This window comes from Rhinatrema bivittatum, chromosome 1 (assembly GCF_901001135.1).
Source record: "Rhinatrema bivittatum chromosome 1, aRhiBiv1.1, whole genome shotgun sequence".
Lineage (NCBI taxonomy): Eukaryota > Metazoa > Chordata > Amphibia > Gymnophiona > Rhinatrematidae > Rhinatrema > Rhinatrema bivittatum.
In genome coordinates this window covers 252,107,004-252,120,504 of record NC_042615.1, presented here as the reverse complement: position 1 = coordinate 252,120,504, position 13,501 = coordinate 252,107,004, and the positions used below count along the sequence as shown (strand labels likewise).

Sequence of the window (13,501 nt, the reverse complement as noted above, 5' to 3'; positions counted from 1 at the left end):
TTAAGGCTTTTCTTCCATTCTCTTCTATATTTATTTTTTAGATTTAACACCCTTTTCATTCGTAGCTCAACATGAGTTACATTCAGGCACAGCAGGTATTTCACTGTCCCTAGAGGGCTTACAATCTGTGCTTGAGGCTGTGGAATATGAAGTGACTTGCCCAAGGTCACAAGGAATGTCAACAGGATTTGAATCCTGACCCCTGATTCTCAGCCTGCTTCTCTAACCGCTAGGCTACTCCTCCACTAAGTCTAATATATGTACTGAATTATTACTTAATGCTTTATTATATAGTTTTGATATTATACTTTTGTATTTATACTGTTATATTTATTGTAACGAAATCAGGATGATGTGTTGTATGATGTGCCCCCCTTCCCTCCCCTAGTGAGAGTGGGAGATAGGGAGTGCTGCATTTGGGATTGTTCATATTATTTTGTATGTCTTATACTGTGCTGTCTTGATGTATTTTATATCACATTATGTAAACTGCTTTGGTTTTCCTTATGGGGAAATAAGGCAGTGTATAAGCCTATGAATAGAACAGGAAAAAGACTTTGAAGAATTTGGTCCTAAACATATATAGTAAATACTGTACAAAACCTAAGCAGATGATCAGAGAATATGCTGTAGGCTGGAGTAGAGAATCATAAGTTTTTAACTTGGTCAAAGATAAATTTTACTTGTGAATAACGTGGTAGCAGACTGAGTCGTGCCTTCAGACCCTATGAGTGGGGTTAGCGAATCAGATATTTCGCCTCTTGGGGAGCCCGTGCAACGGGAAGGAGCCTCTGTTCTGCTCCCTGTGCAGGACAGATGGCAAACCAGCCTCTGATGCCCTTACCCGTCATTGGAGCAAGGGTCTTCTGTACATGTATCCTCCAATTCCCTTAGTGGCGAAGACTTTCTTGAAGCTTCATGAGGACAAGGGGACTATGATCTTCATCACCTCTTATTGGCTGAGACAGGTCTGGTTTCCACTTCTACGGGAGTTGTTCATCCAGAGACCGCTCAGTTTGGGGACTTCCCCAGGTCTCATCACGCAAGATCGGGGCAGGTTGTGACATCCCAACCTCCAGGCCCTGTCGCTTTCAGCCTGGATATTGAGAGGTTAATTCTGCAACCACTAAATCTCTGAGGATGTGTCTCGGGTCCTGGTGGCTTCTAGGAAGCTTTTCTTTAGAAAGTCCTATGGACTGAAGTGGAGGAGGTTTTCCTTGTGGTGTGAGCAGAAAGCCCTAGATCCATTCTCTTGCCCCACACAAAAACTGCTTGATTACCTTCTACATCTATCGGAAGCTGGCTTAAAAACCAACTCCATTAGAGTTCATCTCAGTGCAATTGGTGCATACCACCATGGTGTAGATGGTACGCCCATCTCTCTGCAGCCTATAGTTGTATAGGGCCTGCTTCAATTGAAGCCTCCCCTAAGGCCTTCCGCTGTGTCTTGGGACCTCAACGTGATATTAGCTCAGCTGATGAAAGATCCTTTTGAGCTGCTGTGCACCTGTGACCTGAAGTACCTGACCTGGAAGGTCATATTTTTTCGTGGCAGTCAGTGAGCTCCAGGCCTTAGTGACTTATCCACCTTATACCAAGTTTTATCATGACAGGATGGTCTTGGTATGCACCCTAAGTTCCTGCCTAAGGCAGTGACGGACTTCCATCTTAACTAGTCCATCATCCTGCCAATGTTCTTTCCCAGGCCCCAGTCATGCCAAGGCGAACCAGCACTGCACAGTTTGGACTGCAAGCAAATCTTAGCCTTTTGTCTGAGCGGACAGAAATCCATAGACAGTCCACCCAACTTTGTATTTATTTTGAAAGGAATAGGTTGAGTGTTGACATTGCCAAACAAATGCTATCCAGTTAGCTAGCAGATTGCATCTCTTTCTCTTCTCTTATGCCCAGGCAGGACTAGATGTTGGGGGTCCTGTCAAGGTTCATGCTGTCAGAGCCATGGCAGCGTCGGTGGCCCACTTGAGACAGTTCCCGTGGAGGAGATCTGCAAGGCTGCAACGTGGCGTTCTCTCCACACATTCACATCTCACTATTGTCTGGATATGGATGGCTGATGCAATACTAGGTTTGGCCAGTCTGTCGTTCAGAATCTGTTTGAGGTGTAGAATCCAACTTTCTCTGACTAGGGTCCGTTCTTTGGGTTCAGGCTGTCTGCCCCCGCCCCTCCCCCCCGTTACCGCATGAATGAGCTGATTATATCGCGGATTGGTGCTGTTCATGCGTGGTGTACGTCATTCGTTGTTTTTGTTGTGGACACCTGGTGATATTTCTCCTGAGGCGCTTGCATCAAGATGCGTGGAGTTGGAGTCATGTCATGTGTGTCGTGCGTCGGATGCATGGCACGTTGTTGGTGCGATGCATTCATGGGTGCTTCCTGACCCTCAATTCTCTTAGATAACGTACTTTCTATCGACTCATGCACCGCTTTTTTTGGGGTTTTGTAGTGGCCAGTGCTGCCTTGTGCTCGCTCGGAATTTTGCCCACCTGGCTCTGCTTATTTGACCCCCTGAAGACTCTTGTTGGGCCAACCGATTATGCCTGCTTCTCCTGAGTGCCGTGCTACCTCTTAGGCCCTGGTGACAAATGGGCGGAATAGTACTTTGAGGCATAGGATCCCGGTAAAGTCCCCTCACCCTCTCTCAGCCTGGCAATTTGTTTTGCTGCTTGCTGCCTCTGGGCTGTCAAGAACATCCTGCCGCAGTCGTGCCACATCAACCGGTCATGGTCAGGCCCCAGGCACAGGTAGTAAAATTGTCCATCTGTGAGGGACATATTCTTGCCAGTGTGGCAAAATTTGAAGCCGGGGGTTTTTGGTGCCATGATAGCACTGAAAAATGCTGTTGTGGGTTCAAGCAAGGTGAAGGAAAAACAATAAAAGCACAGAGATGATGAGAGGAGTCCTTCCGCACGGCTGCTGAGCTACAAGGTAAAAAAAACGAGGAGAAGAGGTAATCGCATGGGAACAAACATGCATGCGCACAGAGCTAAGTTCTGTATTCTTTGAGAGAAGCTCCAGCCCGAGCCGCCTGGAGGTTGTCATCCAGAGAGCAAGCCTAATCCTAAGGCCCATAACTTCTTTCCCACCCCCCACAAAATATTTGGAAAAAAGCCCCATAATTCTCTCCGTATCTGGCTCCAGTGCAAAAGAACGCATCACAGTGACATTCACAGTTGTGTCTGGGATAAGGGTATACTATATCTCTTTGTACAGAGATTAGGGATGTAATAGACTTTAGCAAGTAGCAGTAAAATTTCCCTAGGAATAGCTAAACAATCACTCAAATAATTTGAATAGTTCTCTCGAAACAAGCTGTAGATTAGAAAAGTTAAATGTATATAAGTAAAGGAGTAATTTTCAAAGGATCTTCTGAGGATAAAATCATGTAAACCAGTGTGAAAGATTTTACTAAACGACGGTCTAGAAAACCTGGTAAATATTTAAAAATCTCAGTTTTAATCAATAATATGCCCCATATTTTCAGCATTCCATTGTAACAGCTGATTGTCTTTAATACTGCATTAGATTGCTTACTAACCCAACCATAGGTTTTATCATTTCGCTACAAATATAGCGGAATGATGAGCTGCGGGAGGAAAAAAGGGGCGGGGTGCGATAGTGAGCAGGCGGCCGCATCGCGGCGGTGCGTTTTCGCTTGCCACGTTTGCGTCCGTGCCGCAGCGCCAGTGAAATAGCTGTAGCTATTTCCGGCTCTACTGCAGGTGATTTAATGTGCGATACATTATCGCCTGCAGTGCTACAGGCCCCTAAATCTTCTTCACCCCACCCAAACCCCTCCCCTTTCCCTCATTTAAATTTTCAGCTCGCGATGTGGTAGTTTTCACGTGCGTTAGGGCGTTCTCGCACATGGGAGCACCCTAACGTACACGATAAAGGCCCATCGCGATTTGAAAAATTTACCCCCTCCCCCAAGTCAGGTAATTTATTGCCTTGCTCTCAAGTAGATGATAAATGTGAATCAACCGGTGTAGATAATCCACTAACAGAATTCAACATTGAACCTATTTTTGAAGAGACGGATCTTTTCCAGGCTAACAATGGCTGTCCATAAAGTATCAAGAGTCACTACTGCTGGCTTGAGAAGTTGTTGATCCAGTTCTTCCCCTATTAACGAGGGGCAATGATATCCGAGCCCACTTGCAGAGAGCTCCCCATCTCACGTGTGAAAGGGAGGGTTTGATCCAACACCTCATCCCCACTCTCAACTCTCTGACATCAATTCAGCCTGTGGAGGGAAAGGACCTTCCTGACTTCAGGATACCAAAGCATCCTCTAGATTATGGAGCCACCTGCTGCCTCAGGTTCACAGAGACAGTAATTAACTTCTAGGCTCACAGCAAAGGGTTCCAGAGACATTTGGGAAGAAGAGGGAAGGTATGGGCTCAGATGGGTAAACATGCATAACCTTTTCTCTTCATACCCATAATTAATCCAGAATCCCAGGAAAAAAAAATGGAGCGTTCCAGATGAAAAAGAAAAAAAAAATCTCTTACCAGGGTGCACGGCTTCAGCATGCTACACTGCCTGCAGAGTTTAAGTAAGCCCAGACTCCTCCAGATGACTTCAGCACAGGGCAGCTCTCGCAGCACACCTCAGGGGAGGGGGTTAGGGATGGCTTCAAGCAGCAGGTAATGCTGTCTCCATCTCTTCCCTGGAGTTTACACATAACTGCTTACTATTGTATTTTCATAAAGGCCTGATTTTTAAAAGCATTTACATGCTTAAAATTGGGTTTTACACTTGTCAATGCGCTTTACCTGTGTAAGTGAGCTTTTGAAAATTGCTCTAATATATGCCATCGAATTGTCCATAAGATTTACCTGTGTAAGTGTACTTTACGTGGGTAAATGACTTTTGAAAATTGCTATAATACTAGTTACATTTACATGTGTAACTCCTTTTGAAAATTGCCCTCTAGGAGCATAACATTTTCTAAAAATTTCTGCTCAAAAGTTTTGCAGGTATAATTGTGTGTGGAAGTTTTGAAAGGATAATTTTCAAAAGGGAAAATATGTGCATATGCATACACTTTCCTTTGAAATTTGGTATAACCTATGCACATATTTTCTATCTTATTTATGTAGGCTTTTAAAAAATTACACCAAATTCTTTACTTTCAACATATTCTGAATTGCTCGCCATTTTCCTAGCCAGGATTTAATTATCCTTTTCTAGCAACATTTCTAAAGATTTACAAATAATCTACCTGAAGTTCTAAACCTCCCATATTCCGAGAACATTTCCCAAAATAACTTTGAGCTAAACTTTTGCTCCATGTCACCAACTTTTATTTTTTCAAAGAAATGAAACTGAGGACTAGTGTTCCTTTTAATTTCACAGTCCCTCCTTCTAACATTTCCAAAGTTATTTTGATTGGGGACTCACCCACAGCCATGGTGGGCTCAGAAAATCTCAGTGAACAGTAAACCTTATTTGATTCTGGCATCCACTGTTGGCATTCCCAGCCCTGCAGACACCTCAGCTTCACTGTCCAGCTGGTAAAGTGAGAGAGAAGAATGCATATTGTCCCTTGCTGCAAGGTCTCTTTCTATCCTAGTCAGCAATGCTGACTTAGGGGCCCCTCATCCTCTGCCAGCATTGAGGAAGATGAATGATTACATGGATGGGAAGACTTTGCAGGGTATGAAAGATGAAATGGCTCCAAACAAACCAGTTCTTCCAGTGCCTTCTACATGTGCCAATCCAGATAAGTATATCTGGCTAACTTTAAAACAGCTCTGTGGCATTCCTAAAGTTATCCAGCTGTGTTAACTGAGTAATGCAGAAAATGGGCACTTTACCTGGCTAACTTAGCCTGGTAGCCTACTCCATCCCGGAAGCCCTCCACCCCACACTTGAGCTAGCCAAATAACTTTTAAGCCAAGTAAAAATGTATCTGTCTAACCTGGAAGCCGTCAGCACAGTGGGATTTTCAAATCCCTCTATTTGTCTGTTAGACTAAACATAGCCGGACTAATGGCTTTGAATATCAGCTTCTAAATTTTTGCTCTTGTCATTGGCCATCATCAGTCTACTGACTTTTGTGCCACCTTGCATATAAGTTTAAGCTGAAAACCATTTTCTTTGTGCCCATTTTTCCTAGTTTATGTAATTTAGGTAAACTGATTTTGGTATATACTCCATATCATATATTCTGTCCCAGTATATTTAAATAATGTTAGCTTCTCCTACCCCAACACGCACAAATGTGTAGGGGTACTGAATAACCCTGGCTTCAAAGAGCATTTTCTGTATTTTGTACTATTTCTGCCACTTCACTTTGTGTAGGTAAACAGCGCTCAGATAAAATGCTTATCACATGATATCTAAATTAAATTGCACCAGAACGACTTGGCAAACCTTGGTTTATTTAGTTTTATTTATTTAAAATTCACTTTTAGCCTGCACCCTCAAACGTTCAGGGTGGGGGTACAATAAAAACATACATAATAAGATGAGAACAAACTAAAAGAACATATTAATATGACATGGATTGGGAACCAAGGGAAGCTTATTAATAAAAAATAATACAGAATCAAAATTAAACTTGGTTCCGGACTGTTAAGGATGGACAGCAAGAGATAACTCATCTATCAGGTTATTCGGGCAGTAGATCTTTCAATGCAACTGAAGAGGAAAGTTTTTTTTTTTTTTTTGTTTTTTTTTTTTTAATGCCTTTCTAAATTCTCTAAGGGGCTCAATATTGCATAATTGTAAAGGAAGGGAGTTCCAAAGGGAGGAGCTGGCAATTGAGGAGGTCTTTTCTCTAGTCGAGTCAAGTACTGCATGTCAAGGAGTTAGAATTTGTAAAAGTTATTGACTGGATGATTGAAGAGAGCGACTGGGGGTGTATAACTTTAAGATAGCGTTAATCCAGGGGAAGGATCCATTGTGGAGGAAATTGTGAATAATGGCAACTCTCTCTCTTGTACTGTATGTGCTGTTCAATTGGAAGCCATTGGAGACAGAATAAGACTGGGGTAATGTGATCATTGAGCTTTGTACACTGCATATTTATCACTTTCAAGCCAAACAAATATATATGCATTTGGATTCCAGTTGCTGTTGAATGTCACGATTTTCTAAATTTACTCTTCTGTTGCCTGTTTAATCTCCTGAGATACTTAAGCCTATGAACAGGAAACCGTGGGATATTGCTTTAAAACATCAATTGGAAAAACTTTACCTCCCTTTATTGGATGCAGATAATTAATCTGTGTAACAGCAAATGTCTTTATTCTGCAGACTTCAGAGTTATTCACATTCATATTCATTGAGCATTGTCCCTTGCATTATTTGGTATACTGACTTGGTTTAGTGGGTTGACTGATGGATTACCTCTTTTTACTGTATCTTAGAACACGCTACCTTTGAACTGGGAGCTACGTGGATCCATGGTTCAAATGGCAACCCGATCTATCATCTAGCAGAAGACAATGGCTTGCTGGAAGAGACTACTGATGGGGAGAGAAGCGTTGGTCGCATCAGTCTTTACTCCAAGAATGGAGTGGCCCATTACCTTACAAACAGTGGCCAAAGGATCCCGAAGGATCTGGTTGAAGAATTCAGTGATTTGTACAACGAGGTAGGTTTTGCGATTTTTGTGATGATGAAAAGTAGATACCATATTTCTTCCAAGTGCATATAAGCCCTCTGTTTATTTTAATAAACTTATGTAAATGGCTTCTCTCCTATGGTTTAAAATATGGTGGTGAAATTGATTAGAAATTATTTGTAAATTTAAAGGTCTGGGTTCAGTAAGCCAGTAAGCAGACAAGTTATTTAATTTAGGGTCAATATTCAAAACCATTTAGTTGGATAATTCATAATTTGATTTAAGTAGGGCAGAAGGCATTTGGTTGGTTGAAACTGATTAATATTTGACAATTTTAAAATATATGGTGTTACTTTATGGAAATCTTTGACTTTAAGACAGAAAATCTTATATAATTGCATTGTTGATAGGAGTGTCTTTTAAGCAAGGCTGAATTTGAAAAGAGCTGTATTGTAATAATTATTGGAGGTATTAAGAATTTAAAAGTAAGGTTTCTTTGTTTTGAGTTAATTGTAGGCATTTTGTAAGACAGGTCGTGGGGGAGGGGAGCAACTTGTAATTAGCAACTCAAACAAGGCTTGAGCACGCCAGACTAAGGTGCCCACTGTTTAATTCCCACCCACCCCAGGGCTTGTTCTTCTAATATAGTCCACCTGGATTAAGAATTGGAAACTAGTTAATTTTAGTAATTCTCCATCAAATAAATTGATCAAAATGAGGACTATCCAATGTAACAGCTGTGGAGCCTTTATTTTGAGGCAAATCATCTGGAAACTTAAGGTTTGCCCCATTTGTTCAGAACTCTCTTCCATGAAAGAGGAATTGGCTCACTTTAAAGCTGAATTAGATGCAATAAAGAAAATATCCGCAACTAACAAGAAATCCACACCCACTCTTCAGTATAATTCAGAAATCGTTTCACCATTACCAAGGAGAATGCAAAAGTCCATGAAAAAGTTGTTTACAGTGGGCACAGGTAGGTCAGGATATGTGACCCAAAGACACCCATCCTTCAGAAGTCCCCCTCCCCCGACTTACAAGTAGCAAACAGCAACCCAGGAGCAAATAGATTACTGTGGGCTCTGGTACAGTAAGACCTGTGATAAGGAGAGACATACACCCTCTCAAGTGACACAAATACAAAATGCCTTCTCTGTATTACATAATGTAGAAGCTAAAGTGACTGAGATTGAAGAGGCATCTGAAAAGAAAAGAAACCCAGTGCACATAAAAATTCCAGAACACAAACAATAACCATTAGACCAAGCTCATTGTGCTGGGCGACTCAATCATCGGAGGCACTAATTTGGAAACTCTTTTTGAGGGGAACACTAGCCAAAAGCTTTCTGGGATCATCGTCCAATAGTAACGCTATTCAAATAGTTAGTGCGATCAAATAAGAAAGCAAGGACTCTGAAGTTGATATTATCATCCATCTGGAAACCAACGACCTTGCTAGAAACAGCATCCAAGTGGTACAGAGAGATTTCCAGTCTCTGGTGAAGCAGATTAATCACATGGTGAAGATTGTCTTTTCAGGAGTCTTACCTGTTCATGGAAAGGGGAAAGAGAGACTAAGGCATATACATAAATTCAATACATGGCTCAAAACTTAGTGTAAGGAGCAAAGTTTTGGATATATTGGTAGCCAGAGCAATTTATGGAACAGAAAAGGACTCCATATCAAAGATGACTTACATCTGTCTGTGGCAGGAAAAAGGATACTAAGGGATAAGCTCAAATCCTATGCCATAAGGCAATTATACTAAATGATGGAGGTGGCAGAAGGACATTGGAATGTCACCCACCCCCCCAACAACAACAACAACAAAAACAAAGGAAAAGGATGAAGGGGATAACAAACGTCAGCTGAATAAGGCAAAAACACAAGTAAAAGAAAAGCAGTAAACGGAATGAGAGAAACTGGAAAGTTATGAGCACAAATACTCATAGTCTGGGCAATAAAATCCCAGACCTGCAAGCCCTAATGGTGGAGGCGGACTTGGACGTTGTTGCTATTACGGAGACGTGGTTCACGGACTCTCATGATTGGGATATGGCCCTACAGGGCTATAACTTGTCAAGGAAGGACAGAGGACAGAAAAGGAGGAGGAATAGCTCTTTTTATATTAAAAAAAAAAAAAGAATATCCAGGCAACTGAACTGCAAGGAATAAGGGGTAGAGAGGAAGCATTATTGGCCATTCTAAAAAAAGAGGATGGTGCATCCATTTTTGCTGGAGTGGTTTACAGGCTTCTGACTCAAACAGAAGAACTAGACAGAGAGCTGATTGAAAACATTCAAAAGGTGGGAAGGAAGGGAGATATGTTGATTGGAGATTTTAATCTGCCGTACATATTCCTAATGCGGAATCTAACAGAAGTGGAGAAGTAGAGAGGTAGTGGATGCCCTACAGGGAGCTTTTTTCAAGTAAATGGTAATGAAACCCACGAGGGAGGGAGTGATTCTCGACTTAGTGCTCTCAAACGGGGATATGTCTCAAATGTCCAGGTAGGGACCCACCTTAGCACCAGTGATCATCAAATGTTATGGTTTGATATTGCAAATAGGATACAGAGAAGTCACACGAAAACCCGAGTTTTGAACTTCAAAAATATGGACTTTGCTGAAATGAGAAAATTCCTCAAGATGGAACTTGAAGACTGGGAGAAAATGGGAGAGGTGGAACAACTGTGTGCCAAGCTAAAAGGAGCAATTACAAAGGCAACTAATCTTTGTTAGAAAAGTTAACAAAAGCAAGAGAAATAAGAAACCTATCTGGTTCTCAAAGGAAGTGGCTGATAAAATAAAAAGAACAGCGTTTGAGAAATATAAAGGATCCCAAAAAGAGGAACACAGGGAAGAATATCTGGTTAAACTGAGATAGACAAAGAAAGTAAATAGGAAAGCAAAAAATCTGGCAGAAGAAATAATTGCCAAAGAGGTAAAGAGAGGTGACAACTTTTTTCAGATACATCAGAGAAAGGTCCAAAGTGGTATAGTGAAACTGAAAGGTGAAAAGGATCAATGTGTGGAAACAGACAAAGAAAAGGCAGACATATTAAATACTTCAGTTCGGTGTTCACTAAGGAAAACCCTGGAGAAGGACTGTCTCTGGCTTTCAAGGCTGTGGATGGGGGTGGATTTGACGAAACCCCGTTTATGGAAGAGAATGTATGGGAAGAGCTAGGAAAACTGAAAGTGGACAAAGCCAAGGGGCCTGATCGGATTAATCCTAGGATACTGAGGGAGCTCAGAGATGTGCTAGTGGCTCCGCTGAGTGACCAGGATGGAGGCGGTCCAGAGAAGGGCGACCAAAATGGTGGGGGGTGTCTCCATCAAATGACTTATGAGGAGAGGTTGAAGGACCTAAATATGTATGCCTTGGAGGAGAGGAGGAGCAGAGGAGATATGATACAGACCTTCAGATACTTGAAAGGTTTTAATGATGCACGATCATCAACAAATCTTTTCCACTGGAACAAAATAGAACTAGGGGTCACGAAATGAAACTCCAGGGAGGACGACTCAAAACTAATGTCAGGAAATATTTCTTCACAGAGGGTTGTGGATGCCTGGAATGCCTTTCCGGAGGAGGTGGTGAAGACAAAGGTGAAAGATTTCAAAAGGGCATGGGATAAACACTGTGGATCCCTAAATGCAGGGGGGTGGGGGTGGGGGGGGGAGATGTAGTAAGAGGCATGGGGGTAACTTGCTGGTGTGGCGATACTTCCCTTAACAAATAAGGCTTCATACTGCTGATGCAACTCCATCATTGCTTGCTGCTTCAATGGCAGGGGGAAAAGAGGAACTGGATTCAGACAACAACCAACATTGACATTGAACTGTACAGTCTGGGAAAACAAATTAGCATGGGAGTAACTTGTTTGATATGGCGATTACTACCCTTGACCAAAACGCCTGATGCTACACTTCTGATGCAACTCCGTTGTTCTCTGTTTCAACAGCAGGGGGTAAAAGGAAATTGGACTCAAACAGAAACCAACAAGAGCCCTGACCTTGATGGTCTGAGTAACTGATAAATATGGGAAACTGGTAACTCTGGGAGCTTGCTGGGCAGACTGGATGGGCCACTAGGTCCTTTTCTGCCGTCATTTCTATGTTTCTATGTAAGTTATTTGACTAAATACCAACTTTTTAAATATTGGGGATAAAATCTAGCCAAAGAGGCATTCTGGGGCAGGTCTAAATTATTCAGCTAACTTAGCCGATTTTCAGCTGTATCTAGTTAAATTAGCTGGATTAGGCCTTCCTCAGAGCAGGGTTAGTTATCCAGCTTCATATGTTTGGATAACTAGACTTAACTGGCTATATTCAAAAGAATATAGCCAGTTAAATGGCCATGATGACTTAAAAAAAAAAAAAAAAAAAAGGTACTTTATGGGCCTAGTAGGCTGAATCAAACCCCCCCCCCCCCCAAACACCCCTCCAAACTGCATAATAAGGGCTTTGCCAGGCTGAGCTTCCAACCCTTCTGATAGCATTTTACCACAAGGGTGGCCTCCCCACACCTGCTCACCAGTTCCACCAAAATTTCCAAGAATCTGCCCTCCTGAGCCTCTCTCCCTCCCTCCCACCCTCCTGGTAACTTTTTAATTCTCTGTCTTCTGCTGAAATCATGGTACATTGCTACCGCGATCCTAGCCGGTGCTTTCTCTGTTGCTATGTCAACAACACTGGACAAATTACTATGCGCAAACTAGAGCACGCTAGACGACATAAGAAATGGAGGAGGGTCAACATCAGGAGCTCCTGCATTGCAGCATTTCATGCGCTCTAGATAGTCTCTTAATGTTGTTTTTGACTTCCATTAGGCCTAGCAAGAATTTGTTCTCAACTACATGTCCAATTTAAAAATAATATATGCCTTTAATATGCTTTTAGAGAGCAGTTTTCAAAAGCCATTTACACAGGTAAGTGGGTATTATGCACATAAATTAGCCGTGTGAAAATTGCTCCTCACTGTTGTTCCACAGCACATGTACTTCTGCCTGCACGAAGTGGGGGCAGAGTCAGGAAAAGGAAAGCTACAACGTTTGTAGTTTTTGCATTTTCAAAACTATGGTTCTTTGGAAGGGAAAAGTGTCTACAGAAAATGCAGGTGCCAGGCTCTGTGGGTATTTTTCCCCAGTTCTCAAATGGAAAATATATGTGCACTTTCCGTTTTAGAATTAGTGCAAATTCCCTGAGTTTAAGTACGGATGGGCTTTACAAGCATTTACCTGCATTGTTTTTCAAAATTGCTTCCTTAACAAAAAAAACTGGAGACTATGCAAGACAGAATTCAACAGATCTGCTTTTGAGGCTGTTCTTGCCCTTTTTCTTTTTTCCACACCTGATGGCAAATTTAGTGAAGTGATTTCCAATTGCTAGAGGCTGACATTTTTAAGTGCAAAGAGTTAAGAATACTTGTGATATCCGCATCCTTGGGGGCAGTGTTACATGTAGGGCCCCAAGGCTGAAGCTAAGGAGTTGGTGGTCCCTTTCTCCCGCTGAGACCCCCTGGACCTCCTTCCCCACATCTCTTCGCCTGTTGTCCCCAACCCAGTCCTGGGTCTTTCTCCCTCCCATCCCAATCCTAAGTTCTTCATACCTACGATCACATCCTTGCCTGTCAGATTGCTGCCGAGCTGTAACCTTACAGGCAGCTCTGACCTCGGCCTTATCTGCCCTTTAGCCCTCCTCTGTCACGCATCTGAAGCTTCTCTTCCAGACGCAGTGACTGAAGGGCCCTGCGTGTTCCTGGAGGTGGATGCAGTCGCTGCAGCATTCTCCGCAGGGAGGACTGAAAGCACTGCCCAGGCTGGCTACCAGAGATTGTTGAGAGAGCACAGTGCTTCCTTCGGCTCCAGGCTAGCAGCATTGGACTCGCAGGAGCCCAAGGC

At 42.5% G+C, this 13,501-nt stretch overlaps 1 protein-coding gene across 5 annotated transcripts in view; it reads left to right on the top strand.

Annotated features, from left to right (window-relative positions):
• The window catches only part of SMOX (spermine oxidase), a 142,833-nt gene that overhangs the window by 60,206 nt on the left and 69,126 nt on the right, over positions 1 to 13,501 (top strand). For all 5 annotated transcript variants that reach the window (XM_029593407.1, XM_029593426.1, XM_029593416.1 and 2 more), the window contains one exon: positions 7,399 to 7,625. In XM_029593407.1, coding sequence (XP_029449267.1) covers positions 7,399 to 7,625 — 227 coding nt within the window. The remainder of the gene's footprint in view (positions 1 to 7,398; positions 7,626 to 13,501) is intronic.